We start from the raw sequence: 26296 nt of genomic DNA, 5'->3' as shown, positions 1-26296 counted from the left end.
GTTTTGGTTTTATGGAATAGGTTTATGCTCTCTTGGAAGTTCATCCAGGTGGGAATGTGTAACAAGCAGTTGATATGCATGGTCCAATAAGTTCAGCAGAGGGTCTGGGTTGATACTATGTATTTAGGAGTCATCAGAATATAATGGCTGCTGAGGACAGGCTATGAATGAGTTCATTCAGACAGTAGAGAGTGAGAAACTAATGCCATATTTATGGCATGAACGGAAGAACAAATCTACAAAGGAAACAGAAAATATGTACATTGAGAGAAGCTTATCTACCTGGGAGGGAAGCAATGAATGAGAAGGGAAGAGTTTAAGCAAGAAATGGTTTTGTCAGTGGCCCCAGAGGCATGTGAAACATTGGAATGACTGATGGTATTTATTTGATTTGGTAAATAATTTCAGTGGAATAAGATGTTAGAAAAACCATTTTTGAAAGTATTATTAAAGCCTGACTTTACTCCTAGTAGGTTAATCTCATTTCTTTCCCAGCACTTTTTTGGGGAAGTAATTTGATTTATTTATAAAGAAAAAAAAAGATATTTTTTTACATAGGCAGCAGCTGTCACTGACTCAAAAGCTATTTTGGCATGCTTCAAAGGCAGAAAGTGATTCAGAGTTCTGCTACTGATGACTGCAAGAAGTCTGGCTGAGACCAAGAAGTATTTATTTAAAAATGCAATGTTTAAAAATGACAAATAATTGACCTAAGTAGATTGGTTTTTCCCCCACCAAATAAAAACAAGAATCAAGACAATATTTTCCCAAAACCTCTCTGTCACATCACCTTTGCTATAATAAATTGATATAGTGAGGGTGGGGAACTTTTCTGCCAAGGGCCATTAACATCATTCATGGGCCATATAAAATTATCAACTTAAAAATTAGCCTGCTATGTTTGGTCAAACCTTTAATTAACTCACCCCTAATGCCTTGGCAGGGCCAGACCAAATGATTTTGGGGGCCTTATATGGCTCTTAGGCCAATGTTCCCCACCCCTGATATAAAGGAGAAGAATATTGAAAGGTGAAACTGATTTGGGAATGAGGACTTATTAATTTAACTAATGGGTCGGTGCACAAAATTCTTGCACGAGGGTGTGTGTGTGTGGTGGGGGAGTCTCTCAGCCTGGCCTGCACCCTCTCTCAATTCGGGACCTCAGGGGATGTCCGACTGCTAGGTTAGGCCCAATCTCAGAGGCCTAAACTGGCAGTTGGACATTCCTCTCGCAATCCAAGACCTCTGGCTCCTAACTGATTGCCTGCCTGCCTGCCTGCCTGATTTACCCCTAACCCCTCTGCCTGTCTGCCTGATGCCACTAACTGCTCACCTGCCTGCCTGATTGCCTCAGCCACTTTGCCTGCCTGCCTGATCACCCCTAACTGCCTCTGCCTAGGTCCCTGCCGCTGTGGCTTCATCCAAAATGATGTCTGGAAATTGGTTTGGCTGTCTGTTCTAATAGCATATTATGCTTTTATTATTATAAATTTCCAAAGCCTACCCTGATTGTCAGACTCTACTTGATCAGCCCATAACTTATGGCTCTTAATTTTTTTTTTTTTTTTGCTACTCTCTCCAATATAAATTTATTTTCAGTGGTGTTTTTAATACTTGAGAGATGAAACCCCTCAGAGGCCAGTACTTAATGGGGCAGTATTTGACAAACCATTTGCATAAATATATTTTCTCAATCATCAGCTATTAAAAATTTATAATATATTTGACGAAACCAGTTTGGCTCAATAGATAGAGTGTCAGCTTGGGGACTGAAAGGTCCCGGGTTCGATTCCGGTCAAGGGCATATACCTTGGTTGCAGGCATATCCCCAGGGGGGGGTGTGCAGGAGGCAGGTAATCGATGACTCTCTCTCATCGATATTTCTAACTCTCTATCTCTCTCCCTTACTCTCTGTAAAAAATCAATAAAATATATATTTTTTAAATTTATAATATATTTTATGCTAGTAATGAATCCTCATACTTGAAAAAAATTGGGAACCATTCTTATGCTGGTCTAATTTTTTATTCTCGTTATATCATCAGTCACACTATTCTTTTTATCTGGAATGTTTTCTTATCATGAGTTATCAAAGTCTCAGTTCTAATTGAAGGTGCAATTAACTGACACCTTGTCTCAAGCCTTCTCTTGTCCCTGAAGCCAAAAATTTTCTTCTGTCCCCTTTTCTTTATGTCTGTATCTATGTCACTTTCACTATAGTTGTTTTGGTGTCTTATCTATCCCACTGGATTAAAAGTTCCTAAACAGAAAGAATATGTCTTGCTCATTTTTTAAATTTTGCAAATATTGTGTTGCTTCACTCATTGAAGTTACAGCAAAAAGTCTACGTAAAATCATTCACATGTAGATGCAATGTATCCTCACAGGTCATTTGTAAACGTGCTGTCATGAAAGGAAAGCATCTTTCAAGCATCCATGAAATAATGACAAAAGAAAAATTCTGAGATGGGCTACAGTAAATTACAGTGGACCAGAAAGTAAGAGAAAGAAGCAAGAATAATAAACTAATTAGTAGCTGTAGGCCAACTAACATACTACTCACATTCCTGAATATAGGTTGGTGCTTTGAATCAACTTCCAGGTGGCTATTTAAAAAGAAGTGGCCAGACATTACCTCATCCAGCTTATGCAATGAACTTTCAGGACTGTTGCAACAGCCAATCAAAAGTAGTAAATATCCCTCCTTTACGGACACCTATCCTAGAACTGACCCTGCTTCAAGTTTTCCCACCCTCCCCCTTATCTGTTTTCAATGTAAATTCTTCCAAAAACAACTTACATCTTTCTTGCTGAAAACGTAATGTATAAGAGCCATCAATTCTAGAAGAGTGGACATGTCTTCTCCATCAGCCCTACTACTTGTGGTTTAGACTTCTTGCCTGAGGGCCAGGTCCTTTTCTAGCTGACTCTGGCTAAATAAGCCCTTTTTTCAGGAATACTTTCAGCTGTGAACAGTTGTTGTTTTTTTGTTTGTTTTGTTTTGTTTTGTTTTTTGTTTAATAATAGAAAAAATATATCTCTGAAATAGTATGAAAGAGATGTTAGATAAACTGTAATTATTTTAACAGGTCCAAGAAAATAGAAGAGCTAGACAATAAAACAAAAAACAAAACCCACAAAAAACAAATAAGTAAGTCTTGACCTGGCTACAAGAATCCTCCCAGGCACCTCATATATGTGCCTTGAGGCCCTCAGGCATGCTGTCACCTTAGTCATGATTATCATTCTAAATCTGATCTTAATCTGACTTCCCAAATACATTTTCTTATTGTGAAAGAATGACCTGAATATGCACTGTGTTTTCCTGGCAGTGTTTTTTATGTGTGTACTTCAAATAAGTAAACTGGCATTCTCCTGTACTAGGAAACTTCATTTAACATGTGAATGAATGGAAATTCAGAGAAGAAGAAAAAGAAAAAAAAAGGGGGGGGGGAGGGGGCAGAGTAGCTAATATTGTTAAGTGCCCAGTCAGTCATCAGTGATTGACACTATACTTTCAGTCCGGAAGACAAAACAGGCTGGGCACTTAACGTGTTAAACTCTGAACTCACCACTTCTCACAATCATATCAAAGCTACAGCTAAATTATAGAATAACCATCACTAAGAACCTCCCAAAGATTAACTTAACAGTATTCCTATAAGTAAGGATATAAAGAAGAAGCCACATCAAGATGGACAGGAGGGGCAGAGACGTGGTCCAGACAGATCCCACACCCATGGTGTGACAATGAATAAATGGGAGGGATATCTTGACTATGTAGGTCCACCTAAGGAGCAAGGAGTCCAAGCCCCATTCTGGGTTTTTCTATGTCAAGAAGAGGAGTTATATAATATCTGGCTTTGAAAGCCATCAGGGATTATATTACAGAGAGACAAAAGGCTGCAGTAGATTGAGATGCTGCTATTAAAGGGCTCACACTCTTAGTTACTTTCTCCAAGTCCTAGGGCAGGGACAGCAGTTCAAGAAAAAATTAAATGGGCTAACTTTAAGGTGAGGGGCTGGAGGGGCAGAATTAGGAGAACTCTCAGGAGATGGAAGTACTGGCAGGCACCATTGTTCTCTTATTGAACTCTCTTCTCACCACCAGGCCCTGTGAAGGCCCACACCAAAATTGTCCCTGTCCATTAACATAACACCACTTGCCCAACCCACACCATTGGCCCAGATCTGGTGTCTCCCTGAGACACTGACGTACTCCACCTATTTGCCCACTCAAAGCCTCTTTTAGTGGCTCCAGACCCTCCATATGAGTGGTGCCTAGACTAGGCTCTTGCTGCAGACACTCGCAAAGGTTTACAAACCCCACACAGTGTCAGCCAGCCTCAGAAAGCACGTCAGATGCTCCCAAAGGCCCACAAACCTCATAGATGCAGTGGCTGCCCTCAACTTGCATTCTAGTTACCAACAAGTATCCCTAAGCCTGGCACAAGCAGCAGCCAGGCTCAGCTCACATCATAGTTTCTCTTCAGCCACTCCAAGCCTAACACAAGCAGTGACCAACTGCAGATCATGTTCTAGCTCCTACGAAACAGTCCCAAACTCAGGAAAAGCAGCAGCTGACCTTGGCCCCCCACAAGAGCCTGGTAAGAGACTCCAGGCCCTACATAATCAGCAACTGGCTTCAGATTGCACCAGCGCCCCACCCAAGCAGCTCCACAACTGAAACAGCATGGATGGCACTAGAGCCATGCTAACGTGACTCCCACTCCCTGGAGTCGGCCTCCACACAATAGCTTATCCAATGTAGTCATTGCTAGTCCTCACAGACAGTTGGCCTGATGATCAACTCCACCCACAGATGTGCCAGCAGAATTGGAGCCCAGCTGTAACAGGAGAGCACACACAACCCAGGAAACACACCTTGGGCATCTGGCTCAGGTGACCAGGGGCATTGTACTACTACTGGGACCGAGAGGACACCTTCTATGTTAGACAATTTTTTCAAGCCTGGGAGATGTAGTGCACTTACTACATAGAAATAACTACATGGAACAAGCCAAAACGAGGAGACACACATGTCCTAAATGAAAGAATAGGTCAAAACTCCACAAAAAGAAAAAGAAAAAAAATGGAGATGAGCAATATACTAGGTAAAGAGTTCAAAAGATTGGTAATAAAGATGTTCAAAGTATTCAAGAAAAGAGATGAACTCAACAAAGAGACAAATAATAGAAAAAATAATCAGAAATGAAAAAAAAAACACACACATACAAATTAAATTTAAAGATACAGTAGAGGGGATCAAAAGCATATTTGATGAAGTGGAAGATCAAATCAGTAATCTAGAAGAAAAGGTAGGGTATCCACCCAACTAAAAATAGTAAAAATAATAATAATAATAATAATAATAATAATAATAATAAAAGAAGAAGAATATTAAAGGGACCTCTAAGAATATTAAAGGATATAAAGTTACCAACACTCACACCATAGAGGTCCCAGAAGGAGAAGAGAAGAAAGGTATTGAACTTATTTGAAGCAACCGAAACTATTCCCCAACCTGGTGAAGGAAATAGACATACAAATACAGGAAGTTCAGAGTCCCAAACAATATGAACCAAAGAGGCCCATACCAATACATATTATAACTAAAATGCGGTGTTAAAAACAAAGAAAGAACTGTAAAAGTAACAAGAGAAAAGCAGCTAGTTACATACATGAGAGCTCCCATAAGACTATTGGCAGCTGATTTTCAACAGAAACTTTGAAGTCCAGAGGAGATTGTCATAATATGTCCAAATTCATGAGTGAGAAAAAGCTATAATCAAAAATACTCTATGCATCAATGTTATCATTTAGACTTTAAGGAGAGGTAGTTTCCCAGACACGCAAAAAGATAAAGGAGTACATCACAAGGAAATCAGCATTACAAGAAATGTTAAAGGGACTTCAAATATAAAATTAAAGGTCAAAACTAAAAATTAAAAATAAAAAACAAAAAACAGGAAAACAAAAATCTCACTGAAAAATGCAAACAGTGAAAGTAGTGGATCAACCAATTATAAAGGTAATGTGAAGCTTAAAAGATAAAAATAGTAAAATCATGTATGAATACAATAATAAATGAAGGGATACACACATATAAGATGTAAAAAAAAATGATGACAAATACATACTTGTGGGAGTGAGTAAAAATGTAGGGAGTTTAGAATGCATTAGAACCTAAGCAGACATGAACTTAAAATATACTGCTATAAACATAACCATCTGATAACCACATATATCAACCATAAACCAAAAAAAAAAAAACAAAAAAACCCCAAAAAACATTATAATGGATGTACAAAAAATAAAGGGAAAGAAATACAAGCATGAACTACAGAAACATCATCAAAATATAAGAGCATAAGAATAGAACCAAGAAGAACCACGATAAAAAAATTAAAAAAACCAACCAGAACACTATTAATAAAATGGCAATAACTACATACCTGTCTTATTATTAACTAACTAGAGGCCCAATTAAAATTTGTGCAAGGGACTTGGCCCTCACAGCCTCAGCTTCATCCAGAAGGATGTCTGGTCTAATTAGTATATTATGTTTTTATTATTATAGATAATTATTTTAAATCTAAATGGATTAAATGACATAGGGTGGCTTATTATATGAAAAAACAGCACCTCATATGCTGCCTATAAGAGACTCACTTCAGATAAAAAAATTCTCATGTAAGTAAAAACTAAACAAAACCTGGGTTAGCAATACTTAGACAAAATAGATTTTAAAACAAAGTCTGTAATAAGAGACAAAAAAAAAGGGCATTACAAAATGATAAAAAGATCAACCCAACAAATAATATAATTCTTGTAAACATCTATGTACTCAACATAGGACCACCTAAATACATAAAGTAAATATTAACAGACATAAAGAAAGAGATCAACATTAATACAATAGTAGAGTTCTTTAACACTTCATTTATATGCAAATTAACCATCACTCCAACACACAAGATGGCTGCCCCATGTCAAAGATGGCCACCCCCATGTGGACACAGGATGGATGCCACAGGAGGACAGATGGGGGGAGGGACAGGCCTGCAAGAAAAAACAGTTGGGGGAACCAGGCCTGCAGGGGAGGACAGTTGGAGGAGACCCAGGCCTGCAGGGGAGGGCAGCTGGGGGTGACTGGGCCAGCAGGGGAAGGCAGTTGTGGGCAACAAGGCTGGCAGGGAAGGGTAGTTAGGGGCAATCGGGCTAGCAGGCGAGCAGTTAGGCATCAATCAGGCTAGCAGGGGAGTGGTTAGGGTGTGATCAGGCTGGCAGGTAGAAGCAGTTAGGGGCAATCAGGAAGGCAGGCAAGGGAGCAGTTAGGGGTGATCAGGCAGGGAGGCAAGCAGTTAGGGGTAATCAGGAAGGCTGACAAGTTGTTAGGGGTGATCAGTCAGGCAAGCAGGCAGGTGAACAGTTAGAAGCCAGCTGTCCTAGATTGCAAGAGGGTGCAGGCCTGGCTGAGGGGCCCCTCCCCCCTCCACACACACACTCACCGTGCATGAATTTCATGCACCAGGCTTCTAGTACTTTGATAATCTTAATGCTTTCCTTATTGTGCAGTTAATGAAAAACAGTAACAGTACATGTAATAGTTGGTGATGCCATCCTTCCTACCTACTTTCATATTTTGCAGCATTAAAAATATTGCCACCAAATTCAATGTAAAAACTTCCCTCACTCTTACTGAGGGTGTGCAGAGATTAAAAATCTTGGGCAGATAATCGGGTTTCAACTTTAAAAATTCAGCTTATATCCAAGGTGAATAAAATTATCTTTTAAATTATAGCTGGTTATTTTCTTACCTTGCAGATAGCAGAATCTTTTTAAACAATAAAGAACTTACAAAATACAAACAAAAAAATATGAGCTATATTAACAAAAATAAAATCGCATTTTCTAAATAACAAAAAAACTGGTAAAAGTTAAACATGCATTTAAACACTCATTTTTAAACAGAAAAAGTTAATGCTATTGTAATATTTTTATTTACTAAAGGTCTATCAAATTTGGTAACTATTTTACTGTCAGTTTTAAACATTTAGAACATTCTAATAAAAAAAAAAATTGTATGTCCAAGGCCTTTCAGCAAGATTGAAGCTAATAAAAACCCAGGCATTTTGATTTTCCTGTAAAAATTACTTTATCTTGATTAGAAGTGGATTTTATTAACTTTTCTCAACATATATATTTTAAAAGATATTCAACAACCAGAAATCTATGTTTCATGAAACCTTGAATTTTCAATAACAATTCATCTATTGCATTTCAACCTTTTCAGGTAGACCAATGACAGAATATATTAAGGCAGATTGGGAAGAAAATATATTTTTAAAAGGTTATTGAATTTACTTGGAGACTAAAATAACATAATATGTTTAATTCTTAATCAGGTATTAGAAAAATAAATTAGTCTAACGGAGTAGAAGGATATTATTGGTGTAAAGGGAATGTAATTGAAAAAGAGTTCTACTTCTACGTACGGTATTAACACCTCCACAAAGCAATTGCTACCCACATATTCTCTTGGCTCTGCAGTCTAAGATTTAGCCAAGGGAGCACTGTGCCCTTGTAACTCTTTCAACCTCTCAGCTCCTGTAAAGTGGTGCTGTGGGAGCAAAAATAGCTTACATAACTGAAATCCTTTCGTGATGACATGATTTAAATTCAGATTGTCACCTCCTTGGTTTGGTATAAATCAGAAAAAATAGTGACTGGAGATTCATGTCTCTCTGTGAAAATTATTTATTTATGTTTAGAAGTTTTGTTTCTCAGTTGCCTATAGATACCCTGCTGAACTCTGAATACTATTTTTGATGTGTTATATAATAGACTCTTCTAGTTCTATTTTCAACCAACTGAGCTTGATCAACACAGGGTTGAGAATGAATTAGACGCAGTAATAAAAGAAGATGGTCAATGTGTCTTTCTTTGAACTACTATCATGTCTATGTTGAACATAAACGTGTGCTGCTTTTTAACGGCTTGATATATGTAATTCTTGACTCATGAATAAGAATCAGAGTGTTAGCTACATATCTTGTTTCTCCAATGGCACACAATAGAACATAATCTAGGATCCTAACTACTTGGAGCTGCTGAAACACATACTATAAGTTGCTTTTTACATTCTAGGTAATTTACTGCACAGACTTTTATTTAACAATTGACTAGTATAACACACATAGCAATATTTGTGTTACTTGCTACTATTTGCAAATGATTTTTACCTGGCAGTGCTTTAGACCACTTGACCACTGAAAGAAGCTGTCTCTCGCCTAGTTGGTTAAGACTCGTCAGCAAAGCACTGGAGGTATCAGGTTTGGAGTTGTCATGTCCTGCATAGACCATGTCTGGTTCAATGTTCAGTAGCACGTTGATCAGCGAGGGGACCAACTGTAAGTCTTGACTTGGCGAAAAACTGATCCTCTGGCTTAGGGCTTGGCTTTCGTTTGGAATGGCCACAGTCTGCGGGAGCGCGACCGCATCTAGTGCCCTCATCACTCTGACTTTATTGAACTTTTTAAACTTTCGACCTACAGAGGAGGGGAAAAAAAGTTAATGTAAATAACATGTCAATTGTATCTTCCAGCAGAGTATTATTTTTTCTTAAGTCTTAAAATCGTAACATTATAGGTTTTAGCACCACTTTTAACAAAATAAAATGGAATAATCCGCCAACAGTGCTTGAGGGCTTTCTCCACTTCCTTTGCCAACACCTCGGCAATAAATCAACAAACGGGTATTGGCAAACTTAAAAATGAAACTGCCATGTTCCCTGCAGTTCCACTTCCGGATATATTTATTGGGGGAAATCCAATACACTGATTTGCAAAGATGCATGTGTCCATATGTTCACTGCAGCATTATTTACAACTAGAGGCCCAGTGCACAAATTTCATATATAGGGGTGTGTGTGAGAGTGTGTGTGTGTGTGTGTGTGTGTGTGTGTGTGTGTGTGTGGTGTCCCTCAGCCCAGCCTGCACCCTCTCCAATCTGGGACCCCTCAAGTCATGTCCAACTGCCCGTTTAGGCCCGATCCGATGGGATCGAGCCTAAACCGGCAGTCAATCATCCCTGTCACAATCCAGGACTGCTGGCCCTCAACTGCTCGCCTGCCTGCCAAATATATTTTTAGAAAGATAAAAGCAAAAATCAGATGAGTACAAGTTGGAGGAAGAATGCTTATAGGAAATGGACTTAAGCAATCCTTTTCACTGTGTTTCAAAGATAAAGTGGCATCTAAGTTTCAAGAAAGCAAAGAGAAACACAAAGTCAAATGAAAGTTGAAATAAATTTTAAAATGTAAGAAAAAATGAGAGATGGTAGAGAAAAAAATAAATAGAGCCATTATAGATTAAAAAACCTTATTTGAAGAGGGAAAAAAAGATAACTACAAGTGTAAAAAAATAAACCAGTTATGTGAAGTTCATATTGAAAACAAAAAACAAAAACCAAAAACCAAAAACCACCCAACGGAGTATAAAAGAATTAAAATGAAAATGAGTAGAGAAAAGAAGGCAGGTATGGAAGACAGAGAGGCAACATACAGAGGTTATTATTGGGGGTGAAAATGGGAAGAAAACATGAAATAAAAAAATCTTTGATGGTAATATTAAGGATTACTCTGGTTCAAGAAAAGTTAGTAGATTAATATAGAGCTAAATCTTGAGGAAGTTACTTAATTTTGAGGATTAAGAAACACATATTGAGGCAGAAAAAGCATGTCATAAACAAAGAAAAAATAAAAATCTCAGTTTCTCTCCAGTTAGATTATATGCCTAAAGACAATGCTGTTGTATATGGATTTGTGGGAAAGGGGCTCGTGCCACACATTTTCCACATTTTCACAGAGTTTTAATGAATATTTGGGAGGCCAAGAGACAGTATACACATTAAAAATCTTACTCTCATCACCTTTTCCTCCTCCTCACTTTTCCTGCCTCCCATCCTAAGCAACACATATTCTCCTTTTTTGCCTTTGGTAGATCAAATTAACAACTTCAGCATGTTCTTGGGGTCATAGCTTCTATCCCAAACAGTTTACCAAAGCACTTCTAGAAATAAAAACAAGTAAGACATTTCCCTCTAAGAGAAACAAAACATCAATTGAGTCATAGTTTCAATTATTTGGAAAATTTTCTACTATGTGAAAATACACACATTTTCTTTCATATTATGTTCCCATGCGAAACATTGTTTGAAAATATAAATATATACAATAACAATATTCAACAACTAATATGTTAGTTGATTTAATTTAACATATTAAATGATTATTTAAATTAATTGCAATTCTAAAATATATGCATTTACTTTGCATTGGTTCCTACAAATAATGAAAAAATTTTAGAAGATACAAGAATAATTTGTGCATTAAAATTAAACCTTTATTTTTCCAATGATACTGTTTGCATAAATGATGGCAAGACATAAAAAATATTTTAAGTCACCACTTACTAAACTATAGGGCCGCACTGTGCTATATACTTTAGATGTATTATTCCTTTTATCCTTATACTAGTAATAGCTTTCATTATATTGTCTTAATAGAAAATAAAGTAGAGATATGTAAAGGTTAAGATGTGTGTGTGAAGTCCTATGGATATTAGTGGGAAAACTGAAATCAAATCCCCTTTGTTCTGACTTTGTACCCTTACTTATTATTACAATGCTATACCATCTCCTACAGAGGTGTTTTAATCTTTTTCTAATGTATTTATAAGATTCAATTTAAAAACAAAAACAAAAACACATGTTTTTATTGATTTTAAACAGAGAGGAAGGGAGAGGGAGAGAAACATCAATGTGAGAAAGAACCACTGATCCATTGCTTCCCATATGTGTCCCAACCAGAGATTGAACCTGCAACCTGGACTTGTGCTTTGTCTGGGAATTAAACCAAGGACCCTTCAGTTCCCTGGACAACAACCAAGTGAACCACGCTGGCCAGGGCAACATTTAAATTTTTAAGGTGGAGTTAATGTATTTGATTAAAATTGACAATTTTTTTTTTATAAACTTCTATTGGCAATGTACAAGATTAGGTAATTTATAAATTTCCTCCTCCAGAACACCTAAAAATTATGGGTAAAGCATAAGCAGCATCATTTTAAATACATATCTAAGCTCCTCAAAAGGTCATCAAAATACGCAGGAATCCAAAATGAAGAACAATTCTAACCAGGACAAAGGGACACAAGTAGGTATCATGTCTGTTTTATCCTTGGATCAATATGGAAAAAAGTCTTCTCTGATTATTTTTAATTATAGGCCTCCATCACCCATATTGATAGTTTGAAATTATTCTGCCAGCAAGGTATGGGAAATCTAGACTTAAAGTAAATATGAGAAATGGTCCTTCACTGATGAAATCCCTAAGGTGTCTGGAAAAATAAAATAAAAATTATCTTTGGAGAAACTCCCTCAATTAGTCAGGTTTCAAAAAATTAAACTTTGCCAAACATGAGTTTATAATCCAATATTATAAAGGACGCAATGAGTGAGAAGTAGCAGAAACAATAAACTGTGTGCTGGATTTGGTTCATATTGACTTGTAAAAAGTTATTAAGTATTCAGAATTATATATATACACTTTTTTTATTAAGAAAATTTTAAAACCAGTTGTTACAAACTATTGGTAGCCTGAAATTTATATAAGGAAATATTTATACCACAATCATTGGGAAACCCTATAAACAATGCCCTTTTTAAAAATCTTATTCTATACCTACCACATCACAATGGTACACCTAGATCCTCAATTATGGGACTTTGGAATTACTGAATACAAATATTTATAATAAGTATGTTTATAATCATTAATGATGTATGATAAAGAATTAAAAACAAGAAAGGGAATGGCTAGTAAAAAGAAATAAACAAATTTATAAAAGAACCAAGTAGGATGTCTTTTAAAAATACCATCACTAGCCAAAACCGGTTTGGCTCAGTGGATAGATCATCGGCCTGCGGACTGAAAGGTCCCAGGTTTGATTCCGGTCAAGGGCATGTACATTGGCATATCCCTGGTGGGGACTGTGCAGGAGGCAGCTGGTTGATGTTTCTCTCATCATCGATGTTTCTGGCTCTCTATCCTTCTCCCTTCCTCTCTGTAAAAAAATCAATAAAATATTTATTTAAAAAAAATACCATCATTAGGGTGAACTGGAAGAAAGAACTGACAAAACTATACTGGATACAGCACAGACAGATAATATGAGTAATATTAAGTAGGACAAAGAGTTATGGAAGATAAATGGGCTAATCTAATACTCTCATTAGTCTTCTGGAGGTAGAAAGAGGCAATGAGAGGGAAACAATATTTGAAGACTACCGGGATGGTTTTAATCCTCCTGGTATCTATGAAAAATATAATCTCAGATTTAGGAATCATGATTTCCAAGTAGAAATAAAACTAAATGTATTGTATAATCAGTTACATTTAGTGAAATTGGAGAACTAAGTCTATAAACATTTTATACAAATATAAAATGTTTTATATTTGTATAAAATATAAATTAAAAATTTGTATAAAATAGAAATTAAATTAAAAAAAACAACCCAGCTATTAGATCTACAGAGAGTTCTTAAAAAAAAAAAAAAAAAAAAAAAAAAAAAAACAGAAAAAAGAAAAAAAGGAAAAAGGAAAAGAATACAGGCCAGAAGATAGATATGGAGGGGGAAAAAAAGTCTATCTGAAATTTTATGCTCAGCAAAATCATGATTGAAAAATTAGGTTGAAATAAAGGTATTTTCAGTGGGAAAAAATGAGTTTATCATTAAAAAAATATCCATAGAGGGAACTTATAAAACAATTTATTTTTTAAAAAAGGAAATGAAATAAAGGGTTGAGATGAAAAAAATTGAGCAAACATATAAGTAAACATGTAGATGAAGCTATTAGACAGAATAAAAGAATAATGATTACTAATTCTGGATCGTGTTCTGAAATGAGTGCTATTTACTTTGCCAAGGCCTTTCTGCTGTTTATTTTTACTTCTGGAAAAATGTGTTTATGTTGTATGACATAAGGTGTTCATGTGACCTGTTGTGCAGAAGCAAAGAGACAATATTATGTTAGATATTAAAATGTAAGTTTTACGGCAGCCAGAAGGCTTTCTGGGAATCAGATGAGGAAACAGCGGGCAGAGATCAGCAGGTAATTAAGGAATGGGGCAAATCTTTTGACATGAGGGTCATAATAAGAATCACTGCAGTTCGGGAAGATAATTACAGGCAATTATCCCAACATTAGCTGTCAGAAACTGTGTCCAGTTACTGTTTTACTTTGATTTAGCAAAAGGAAGATGTTCCATTTGGAACCTTGCTCTGACAAACCCAGAGCAATAGCTTTAAGCAACAACGAATGACTGTTCTAAAGATTATCCCTATTCCAGTTGTGTGGGATGGCAGTTAGGGTGGACAATCAGACAGTGACCAGAAGACAATATTTGTCTGGCTGGAGGCTTCAATGCAGTGAACTGAGGGGGGGTGGCGGAGGGCAGTGTGAGGAGTACTGTCTCTGGGGGTGGGGGTGCTGATTCAAAGGAGGCATTGGGTAGAAAAGGAGATGCTCATGAGAGGAGGACTGTGAGAAGTCTAAAGAGGTAGGTGGCAGGCAACACTCACAGCAATTCCCACATTAAAGAGAGAGCAGATAGTTCCTGTTTTTATAATAATTAAAGGCAGAGGCTAAGCTTGTACTCCCCCAAAAAGTACTGTTGAGTGTCCCAAATTCAAGAGTTTTTGAATCCTTCAGAAAAGAAATTGAAGCTTTATTCGCTTCAAATAAAAGAGAAAGAAATACACAAAGCTTTACTATATAACCATACTCTGCAGCCCCAAAAGTTATTCTCTTTGCTAAGAGCATTGGGGGTGAATCTAGATGTAGGAGGAGGAAGGAGGGAAACTGGATTTCTAACATAACCTTTTACAATTGGAGGATAACGCTCTGTATCAAAATAAAATAAACAACTCTATAAAAATAGTCTCCGGCTTAAAAAAAAAAGTCAGCAAACATAACTATGCACTTAATCATTCCTTTATATAGAAAGCTACTTAATTTTGAAAGAGCTAGCTACCTTTATAATAGTTCGGCATTTCTACTACAAATGCAAAACACAGAGCTGCATTCATTAAACAAAATGTGAATCATTACACAAAAAATGTTTTTAAAGGAAAGAAGTTAGAAGCGAGGCATCTAAACTAGAAGATATATTGCCATCTTTCAGGGTGTAACTATCTTTCCTGCTCAAGTATTATACAGCCATAAAGAAAATGCAAAAGTTCACTGTGACCTGGTGAAGGTAAGGGAAGTGATTCATTAACAACAAGAATCATATGCAACTAAGAGACCAAACAACTCAAACATAATTCTTATAATAAGAACGTAGTTGTTGAAGTCCATGAAGAGCAAACTGCAAAATCTACTTTATGACATCAAAAAAAACAATGATATTTTGACCTCTGATATTCTACCATAGTTTTTTTATTATTAAATCTTTAAAATGATTTTTAGTGTTTTCCCTTCTTTCATCTTTTGCTATTCAAATGATTTCTATATCAGAAATGAGAAATCTCAAAAAGGAGTGATAAACAGGAAGGGAGGTGAGGGAGGGATGGGGGGAGGGAATAGGATGTGGGCTCCATTTTCAGTAGTAAGCAATTATTATTTCAGAGAAACTCTTCTAATTATGAGAGAGCCCAACCATGAGAAACCCTGATGATCATTTCCAGAAAGGCTTTCATTCTCAGTAGACCACAAATACACCCCCACACACCCCCCTCCAGAAATTTAGTACAGGACAAGCAACCAGAATCTAATGCTATGAACGGACTACCTTCTTCCTGGTTTACCAGAACGGGGTCCCCCAGACCAGTCTTTTGCCACTGACTCTCCCAGGCAGAACAATAGCAGGACCATGGCATAGCAGAGTGTTTTGATCAGCTTCTTTGTAATAAACCTCTGTGAACATCTACTTATGAAATAAATGCACCATATTTATATTTCTCAGTGTGTGATGCTGACCACAAGATGACACTAGAATTGAATCCATTTCTCTTTTATATAAGCCTGAAATAGAGTAAGGGCTTTTATTATTATTTTTTTATCCCAGAACTATCCCTCAAAAGATACTGCATTATATACTAGTCCTTATGAGCTATCTATATTTTGAATGCCCTAAATTATTTTCAATGACAATGTGTTGTTTGGAGAAGACAAGTTAACCTGAAATAAGTTCAATCAGCAGTAGTTTGTCAAGTTTGTACAGATTATCTGATGGGGGGGGGGGGGGGGGCGGGGGTGCGGGGAGAAGAGGCAAAGAAATTTGTTATACATCCAATCCTAGGGTAAGAACTTGTGTTTTTATGTGTTAGATGCTATTATGAATAATCCTTTTAAGCATTACTTTATTTTTTTTCTTTATTGATTAAGGTATTACATATGTGTTCTTATCCCTCCATTATCCCCCCCACACTCCCTCAATCATGCCCTCACCCCCCTGGTGGCTATGTCCATTGGTTAGGCTTATATGTATACAAATCCTTTGCATGTATACAAGTCCTTTGATCTCTCTCTCTTACCCCTCCCATCCCCTACCTTTCCTCTGAGGTTTGACTGTTTGATTGATGCTTCTCTGTCTCTGGAATTAAGCATTACTTTAAAAGAATAATTCAGAGAGAGAATTTTAAAGAAATATAATTTAGGGAGCATTATTGAACCAGCTTTCAAGATGAATAAATTTATGTTATTTCAGATAGTGTGGTAGTGTCGTAGAGGTATACAACGGAGAAGAAAACCACAACCTCATTACACAACCCATACTCTGTTCTCCAAAATGTTACAGAAAATAGAGAAACCATGAAGGGAAGCAAACAATATGGAAATCTGACATATAACAGAAGTGGCACTACAAATTCCAGTGTAATTTGTAATTAATATATTGTTAGAGAAATACTACAGTGACTATTTATATTTTTAGTAAAAAAGTAAAAAGAATTTAAGCATCGCAACAAGTAATATAATTTGATAGTAGTTGACTATGCCTCATTTACTTGTAAACAGACTTATGTTGGGGACAGAGACTGAACATTTTACTTACCTAGGAGTGCACTATAAAGATTTTAAGACCATTGTGTCAATAAATGTATTGTGGCAACTAGTTATTCATATGTAAAATAAAATAAAGTTATATTCCTGCCTCTCTACATCAAAAACAACAACACTTGTAGACAGGTTAAGGACATTGATGTGAAAAAATTAAGCCTTTAGATGATTTTTTATAGATTATCTATATGACATCACGGTAGAAAAGGATATAAAGGGATACTATTGACATGTGTGATTATATGAAAATTAGAAAAAGACATCATAAGCAAGGTAAAAAGTCAAGACATAGACTACCTGTAACTGACAAAGAATCAGTATGGAGTATATAGTAAGTTGTATGAATCACAAGAAAAAGGACAACCCAGTTGAAAATAGCTAATGAATAAAATAAATAAATAAATAAATAAACAAACAAACAAACAATTAATGGAAGAGGAAATATAAATGGCCAATAAATAGATGAAGCAATGTTTGCCCTCACCACTCACTCATCAAGGACATACAAATTAAACTATAATTAGATACCAAATTTATGACCGTTAAATTAGAAAGAGTTAAAGGTGTGAAAATACCAAGCACAGGTGAGGATGCATGGTAACAAAAAATCCATACAGTGGAGGAAACACACACTTTGGAGAGTGACTTGTTGGTTAGGAAACATTTAGTGAGGTTGAAAATACATAATATCTTAATAGACCAGAAATTCCCTTTTTAGATATACGACCTTGAAAACTTCTCAACTACATGCTCAAAGATTTGCAGCAGTTATTTAATTATGAAAAATTAAAAATAGCCATTAAGAAAGAAAAGCACTGTAGAATATTCATGAAATTTATCCCAGAAGTTAAAAATGAAACACTAGCTATCCTATCTAATAAAAGATTAATATGCAAATTGACCATCACTCCAAGACACAAGATGGCTGCCCCCATGTGGACACAAGATGGCCACCACAAGATGACCTTCAGGGGAGGGCAGTTGGAAGAGACCAGACCAGCAAGAGAGGACAGTTGGAGGCAATCAGGCAAGCAGGGAGGGCAGGTAGGGGTGACTGAGCTGGCAGAGGAGGGCAGTTGGGGGAGACCAGGTCAGCAGGGGAGGGCAGCTGGGGGGAATCAGGACTGCAGGGGAGGGCAGTTGGGGGGAACCAGGACTGCAGGGGAGAGGACAGTCAGGGAAGACCAGACTGGCAGGGGAAGGCAGTTAGGGGTGACCAGACCAGCCATGGAGCAGTTAGGCATGGATCAGGCTGGCAGGGGAGTGGTTAAAAGGTGATCAGGCTGGCAGGCAGAAGCAGTTAGGGGCAATCAGGCAGAGGCAGGCAAGCAATTGGGAGCCAGCAGACCTGCACCAGGATTGGGCCTAAACGGGCAGTCAGACATCCCTCAAGGGATCCCAGATTAGAATGGGTGCAGGCTGGGCTAAGGGACACCCCTCCTCCCCATGCATGAATTTAGTGCACTGAGCCTCTAGTATGTATACATATGTGAACAAAACAAAAACACAATGTGTGAGAAAAGCAAATTGAAAAGGTATAAAATAATACCATTATATAACTATCCTATATGATTAAGAACTAATATACTAATTAGACTGAACAGCAGAACAACCGTCCAGAGGAAGCGAGGGCCAAGCCCCTTGCACAAAATTCATGCATCGGGGCCTCTAGTTAAAAATAACACCATGTTACCTAAAGGTTCATACATATGAATTACAAGTATGAAGATATCAAACAATAATTTAGTAAAGTGACTTGTGAGGAAAAAATGAATCTAATGGGTTCAGAAAAAAACATATCAGAAGCTTCAAAATATTTGTAATATCTTATTCTTTATAAAATATAACAAATTTTAAACATATAAAACATAATCTGATGTTAAAAATTGAGTGACAGAGACATCAATGTTTATTTTAAAAAATATTTGTAGTGGGCTTAATATATTTTCTAATTAATAATGCAGCAAATTGTTATATTATGGGGAATAAAAAATAGTACCTATTATAGGGCAAATAATAAAACTTTTACATTATGTGAATGGATATTTTTGGCTCATTGAGATTTATATTAACTCAAAAACATATATCAAACATCTTAGACAAAATTATGAGCTCTAACGAATGATTAGCAGCTCTTCTGAAGCAAGGACCCTGCTGCCAATAGGTTGTAAAATTAGTTTGAAAGAAATGTGAAAGTAGAAACACAAGACTTCTAAATAAAGAGATCTTTATATTTGTGTCTAATGAAAATAACATGTTAATATGTTAAATACCGTATAAATAGACATTTGACTATTTCAGCTACACCCCCAGAAATTTAGGTAGTCATTTTGGCTGGAACATATTTGCATCTTTTAATGGGAAAAATGGGGGTTTTCCCTATGGTCCAATTAGTCTGGGAAAGTCTGGGTTTGCATCTGTTATACTAATTTTAATTATTGATAGTGTTCCATCTCATCCTCGGCAGTGTCCTGGTTGGGATAAATAATTTTATGGTCTAACCCATAAAAGGTGGTTCATTGACTGAAGTAAATTATGCAAAAGGGGGAAATAGTCATGAGATTTCAGAACTGGGCTTCAGGATGGCAACACAGGACCTTGGGAAAGTGATAGGAAAACAACAAAACTAAGGACAGTATGACTGGACAGAGATAACCAACTGCTCATACCAGTATTTCTGACTACTTCCCACTCTGATCTCTGAGGATGGGGCTGTTTAGCTCTGAGTAAAACTCAGCCCTACAATGGAACCCGTTCCGCCCTTATGAGGAAGAAGAAAACTGGAGTCAATGAACACAGCTTTGCACTAACGAGGGCTTGCTGGTGATTCTGCTCTGATGTTACTTTGGTTCCTTTCATCCCAGTTCTGAGTTTTCTCTGAGGCTCTCTTCTTCTTATAACTCTATTTCTTTGCACTTTGTCTTGTTTCTAACTGGAACTGAGTCTCCCTTCTAAATGAACCCCAGTTTATCCGTGGCCATGTGTTTCATCATATTATTTTGCTCATTTTTAATCACTTTTCCATTATAATAATAGGATGATTAGAACAAATGCAATCACGGAATGGAAGCTACCTCAAGAGAGGGCACCCTTCCTCAAAGTGGAAATCACTATTTCAGACCACGTCCCTTTTCCTTCTCCAAATACTCTTTCTGTGTCCTGGAAATGACAACTTTATATTCAAGAATGCACAGAAAGCCACAGCGCTGCTTTGGCTGAGCTCCCTCCTGAATACACTGCCAGCAGGGACCCTGGTGGAGAGGATGGAGCAGGAGGAAACGAGACTTAAGGTAGGTGGCACCTGCCCACCTCCTGCAGCTCTCCTGACTTTGGAAGCCACAGGGGCCTAGGCAGCCTGAGGAGCCTCAGCTATTTGAATGGTTCTGTTTTCATCTCCTCCTGGTTGTGTTACCTCCAGCCATTCAGAGAGGGAAGAGAGGAGACTATGAAGTGAGCAGAGCCCCAGATGAACCACAGTCAGCATGGGGAAAGCCAGAGAGCCTCCCCTTCGCAAGTCATTGACAATGGATTCATGTGTCTTAAGCACAAAATTAGAAACAAAGAGAAAAAGAAGCTCAAATTGGAAGATTACAAGGAACACCTGAAAAATGGAGAGCAACTTAATCCAGACAAATTGGAAGCAGTAGAGAAATGTGCTTCAGTAGAGAAGTGCTACATAACCTAGAATTTGCCAAGGAGCTGCAGAAAACCATTTTGGGACTTAGCCAAGATCTACTTAAAGCTCAGAAGAAGGCCCAGAGAAGGGGCACACGCTAAAACTAAGGCTGCAAAGAAAAAGTTTTGCACCATGAAAACACTGAAATGAAATCCTGCTTTCAAACAGCTCAATGTTGGATAAGGAGAAAGTCCTTGAATCAAGTACTGGTAAACAGTCATAAAACAGGAAGGCAGCCAAAACCAGTTTTGCTTAGTGGTTAGAGCTTCGGCCTGCGGACTGAAGGGTCCCCAGTTCGATTCAGGTCAAGGGCATGTACCTTGGTTGTGGGCACATCCCCAGTGGGGCATGTGCAGGAGGCAGCTGATCGATGATTCTCTCTCATCGATGTTTCTAACTCTCTATCCCTCTCTCTTCCTCTCTGTAAAGAATCAATAAAATATATTTAAAAAACAAACAAACAAGTATTATAATGAAGATGATTAATAAACTATGGCGGGGGGGGGAAAGGGGGAAAGAGAGAGAGAGAGAGAGAGAGAGAGAGAGAGAGAGAGAGAGAGAGAGAGAGAGAGAGAGAGAGAAAGAGAATAGGAATGAATTCCCAATGTCTCATTCTGGGATTGGGTAGCATAGCTGGTTCTCATCACTTCCACTCAGTCAATTTGGTCAATATTCCATTTTTGGAGGCGGGATGCTGAAGTAAGTCCATTCAGGGCAGTTCAATCCAGGCTGACTCCAAGGGCTTTCAACCTCCCCAAATATGTCCCCACAAAACCCCTGCCCCTGCAGTGACTGGAGAGATGGGAAGATTCCTCTCCTCTCCTCTCCTCTCCTCTCCTCTCCTCTCCTCTCCTCTCCTCTCCTCTCCTCTGCTCTCTTCTCCTCTCTCTCTCTCTCTCTCTCTCTCTCTCTCTCTCTCTCTCTCTCTCTCTCACACACACACACACACACACACACACACACTATGCTAAGTAAGAGTTGACAAGGAGTGAAGGGAGAATGGTGCAGGCAAAAGTAACACACATGCAAGGACAGTGAACGTTCAGTAGAGTTCCCAAAGGATTGGTGGGAGAAGGGCTTAGAGCAGTGGCTCTCCACCTTCCTAATGCCACAACCCTTTAACACAGCTCCTCACGTTGTGGTGGCTCCCAACCATAAAATTATTTTTGTTGCTACTTAATAACTGTAATCTTGCTACTGTTAATGAATCGTAATGTAAATATCTGTGTTTTCTGATAGTCTTAGGCTCTACAGCAGCGGTTCTCAACCTGTGGGTCACAAGGTCCATTTGGTTTTGTGCTCTACTCCAGAACTTAAAACAGTACCTGGTAAGTATAAGGGCTCAACATACAGTTATATAAAGAGAATGGGGAGGGGTTGATGGAAAGTGAGAGGGATGGAGATTAATGTTCTTATTCACAGAATCAGCTTTTGGTCTGGAAGGGTCTTTAGTGCTCTCATTTTATAGACAAGGAGGCTGATGCCCAGAACAGGTTGGTGGCTTATTCAAGGTCATGCAGGCAATAAATGCAGTTTCAAGACTCCAACTCATGTCATTTAATGAAAGGTTGGTGAACACCCATAACATATATATATATATATATATATATATATATATATATATATATATATATATAAAATATTTTATTGATTTCTTTCCAGAGAGTAGAGGAGAGGGATAGAGCCATAGAATCATCCATAATGAGAGGAACATCTTCTATCTGCTGCTTCACGCATGCCCTCCCACAGGGGATCAAGCCCTCAACCTGGGCACATGCCCTGACCAGGAATCTAACCAGTGGCCTCTTGGTTCCTGGCTTAATGCCCAACCTCTGAGCCATACCAACCAGGCCATAACATAAGCAATATAGAAAAATGGAGATTTATTACCTCTCATAACAGACCTTATATGCTGGGAGGAATCTATACAGATAATGAGATAGCATTGGTTGCTTCATTCAGACAACAATAACCAAGATAGAAAAAGCAAAGAAAGAACAAAGGTGAATAAGAAAATTTGAATTTTCTGACCCACAGTTGTACAGGGTAAATATCCATATACTGCTGATGAAAACATCAACATTACCTCCAAGGACCATGCCGGCCTGACAGCACTTCCTAAGGCGACATGCTGGGCAGTTTTTCCTGCGGATTTTATCAACGATGCAGTCATTCCTTCCAGCACATAAGTAATTATGCTGTCCTAAAATAGAAAAAGGTAAAAGTTACTTACAATGTCCAAAGAGCAATGGAAACTTTCTGCAATGACAAATGAAAAGGAAGACAAGTACACATCAGCAAGTGCACGGCTGTCTCGGCCAGCCTCTTGCTTAGCACAGCTGGACATGGGTAATGCTCCATGCCTGCTCAGGACCTTACCTGTGCCTTCAGGAGCCTCGTGGAGATGAACACAGCTTAGAAATACATTCCATGGCTCTTTCAAAACCTTTTGTTCAAGATGTGTGTATCTTTTTAATGGTGCCATCATCAGAATGCCCTTAGACCTTTCTGGCATTTCAAGTTGCTGAGAAGCATTAGTTATATAAAATAATCAAACTCTATTGAACTCCCCTCCTCCCTTTTATTTTCTCTAAAATCTAAACATTCAAGGAAACAGATTCAGACAGAAAAATGAAATAAGTCTTTAGACTAACTTTGTATAAACCTATGTTTAATTTTACTAAAAAATCCTGGAGTTAGCTCACTTTTAAAGGGTCTAATGATTATGAATAGTGTGTAAAGAATGTCACTAATTGTAATGACTTGGTCACCTGGTTTATTTTGGCCAAAATTTAGAAAACAAGATGAATAGAAATAATGATAAAGGGAGAACAATTTAAAACAATAAGAAATACTCAATGAAGGAGAGGACAAAACAAATTACAAATATATATATATAGATGATATAGATATAGATATAGATATAGATATGTGACCCTGGGATCATTTTATGTCGAGGAAACTATTTTAACCTCCAAAAGGTCCACAATATGAATGTAATATCCAACAAGGATGATTTTATAAATAAAAAACGTGTGTTTTGTTTAATGAGGCATGGAACAATCTAATTTACATTGAACAAAAATGAAAAAAAACACAAACACAACTTGTTAGCTTAGACATTTAAATATTAACTAAGTGGAAAATTTACTTCTTTGGCACTCCTATTTTCCAACAAATTCCTATAAAACAGACATGAGTATTTCAACATCATCGGCTTATTTAGACTTCTTCAATGTGAAAAATTTAATATGGGCGTTTTTGGCAAAGAATAAGTGGTCTTTTCTTAAAAAGATATTCTTCCACAAAATTATGTTCACATACTGCACACATACTATTTTATTCTCTTTATTAGGAATCCTGAGCTGTGCTGAAAGAGAGACTAAAGAGGCTGACAACTCCAGAATTACAAATTTTTAAGAGAACGGACGGACAGAAGCAGTTCTGGGCAACAGCAAGATGGTACATCTGCTCACTGAAAGGCCCAGGGGGCTTGTTACTAAGAGCCAAGTGGCATGCGCTAACACAGGTGGCCTGAGCCACGTATTACGTGAGCGCTGAATAACTAAAGCAGTAAAGAACTTAATAGCCTCACTTACCAAGGTAAGAATCATCCCTTTAGGTGATACAGGCCCACCCCTTCCAGGGTGAACTGCCAATCGGCTTGCTTTATAAGATGGCTTGGGTCATGCTAAGAACAAGAATTCTTTCTCCCCTTCCTTCTTTCCTCCCTCCCTCCCTCTGGCTCGCTCTCCCTCCCTTCCTTCCTTCCTTCCTTCCTTCCTTCCTTCCTTCCTTCCTTCCTTCATTCCTTCCTTCCTTCCTTCCTTCCTCCCTCCCTCCCTCCCTCTCTCCCTCCCTCCCTCCCTCCCTCCCTCCCTCCCTCCCTCCCTCCCTCCTTCTTTCTTTCCTTCTTTTATCTATCTATCTATCTATCTATCTATCTATCTATCTATCTATCTATCTATCTATCATTCATCTAAATAGGTTTCTCACCAGAGGAAAGAACAGAAAATAGGAAACAAGATTTTCCATAACATATAAAGAATAAACTTAAACAGTGCTCATGGGTGTAATTGTTGTTTGAAAGCATGCTGTCCTATTCTCTGCTCCTAGGTCACAAACACCCAGAAAAAGAGCGTGAAATCTTGACAGCTGGAATGCTGCAGACCTGTCTCCTTCCTGCTTCTTAAATGATTTATAACAGTACCCCCTTCTTCAATGCCTTGGAGAAAGAGTGCCCCTTACCAGGACTCTCAGTCTCTGTACTTGAATCCATTCCTTCCTGCCTGCTTTCAAATCTTTCCCACCCATTTCCCCCTTTCTCTTCTAAATTATTTAGTCTCCCCTGTCCAGTGATATCCTCAAGTTTTTCATTCCAAAAATTCCAGCGTCGAGAGAGAGACAGAGAAACAGTGAGAGACAGAGAAAGGAGTTCTGTCTTGTTCTAAATTCTCCCTGACTCCATCCCTCTTTTTGTCATCTAAGGTGTTGAAAAAGTCATCTTCATTTGACTTTCTAATTAGCTAACTTCTTTACTCCTCAGCATACTGTTATTTGGTTTATAAAGTGGCCACGCTTCACTGTCCTCATAATGTGGCTTAACATCATCAAAGATTTCTTCATTTCTAGATACTATGGATTTTTTTCTTGACATTCCATATAAATAACTTGCCACTGGCAGTTTCTCTCCCCACCTGCCCCCTTCCTTTTTGGGGGGTGGGAAGGAGAGGGCAGGACTCTTAGGAATCTTCATCTGTCTTTCCAATAGTCCCTTCCTAGTTCCCTTTGCCAATCTCTCTTCCTTTGCCTCTCCTTTACATGCTGTGTTTCACTCTGTACACTATGTGGGTAGTTTCACCATCTTCTCATGGTTCTAAAGTCTCATCCTGAGCTCTGACCATCACTCTGCAGGTAGCTCAAACTCAGTGTATACAAAAAAAGAATACAGCAATTATCTACATTTTTTATTTAATAAATTGTATTAGAAACATTTTGCAGCCAATTAAGGAAATTCAAAACAGAAAATTATCTACAATCTCATCAGCATGTCATCATTTTCATTTTCTTGTTTCCTTCCAACCTATCTGTACAGGGTACATAATATCTTTTTTTTTTTTTTAATATTTGTTAAGTGAATGTATAGTTTCACAAAATCCCATTCATTCAACAAGTATTTATTGTTTGTCAGATATATCCCAATACTATTTTTTTTCTTTTAAATAATCCCTTTTATCTTCTTGAAATGCTATTATCATTGCAGATACTGTCTACTGAAAATGCCCAGAAGTAAAGAGTACCATAGCAGCAATCAATGCTGCATCCGGACTGTCGTGTCTAATATTTTCATCTAAAAGGAGCAGGGTGTATGGTAACTGGAAACATGAGCCCCTTCCCACACCCACCTCCCCCTTCGCCCTGTGGAAACAGAGTGAAGGCCACCTGTAAGCGGACTGGGAGACGGCGGCAGCAACCGGGCCTAAGAAAGGCCAAAG

General features: G+C 37.8%; 1 protein-coding gene across 1 annotated transcript in view; it reads right to left on the bottom strand.

Moving 5' to 3' along the window:
* Positions 1-26296, bottom strand: part of PGR (progesterone receptor) — a gene marked incomplete at its 5' end in the record, with an annotated part of 65778 nt that overhangs the window by 15953 nt on the left and 23529 nt on the right. The window contains 2 exons of the mRNA XM_084894675.1: positions 9246-9551; positions 22888-23004. Of these exons, the coding sequence (XP_084750801.1) occupies positions 9246-9551; positions 22888-23004 (423 nt within the window). The remainder of the gene's footprint in view (positions 1-9245; positions 9552-22887; positions 23005-26296) is intronic.

The sequence above is a fragment of the Pipistrellus hanaki genome, assembly GCF_964339955.1.
Source record: "Pipistrellus hanaki genome assembly, chromosome: 9".
NCBI classification, from domain to species: Eukaryota; Metazoa; Chordata; class Mammalia; order Chiroptera; family Vespertilionidae; genus Pipistrellus; species Pipistrellus hanaki.
The sequence above is the reverse complement of the archived record's forward strand: the minus strand, read 5'-3'. Positions and strand labels throughout refer to the sequence as shown.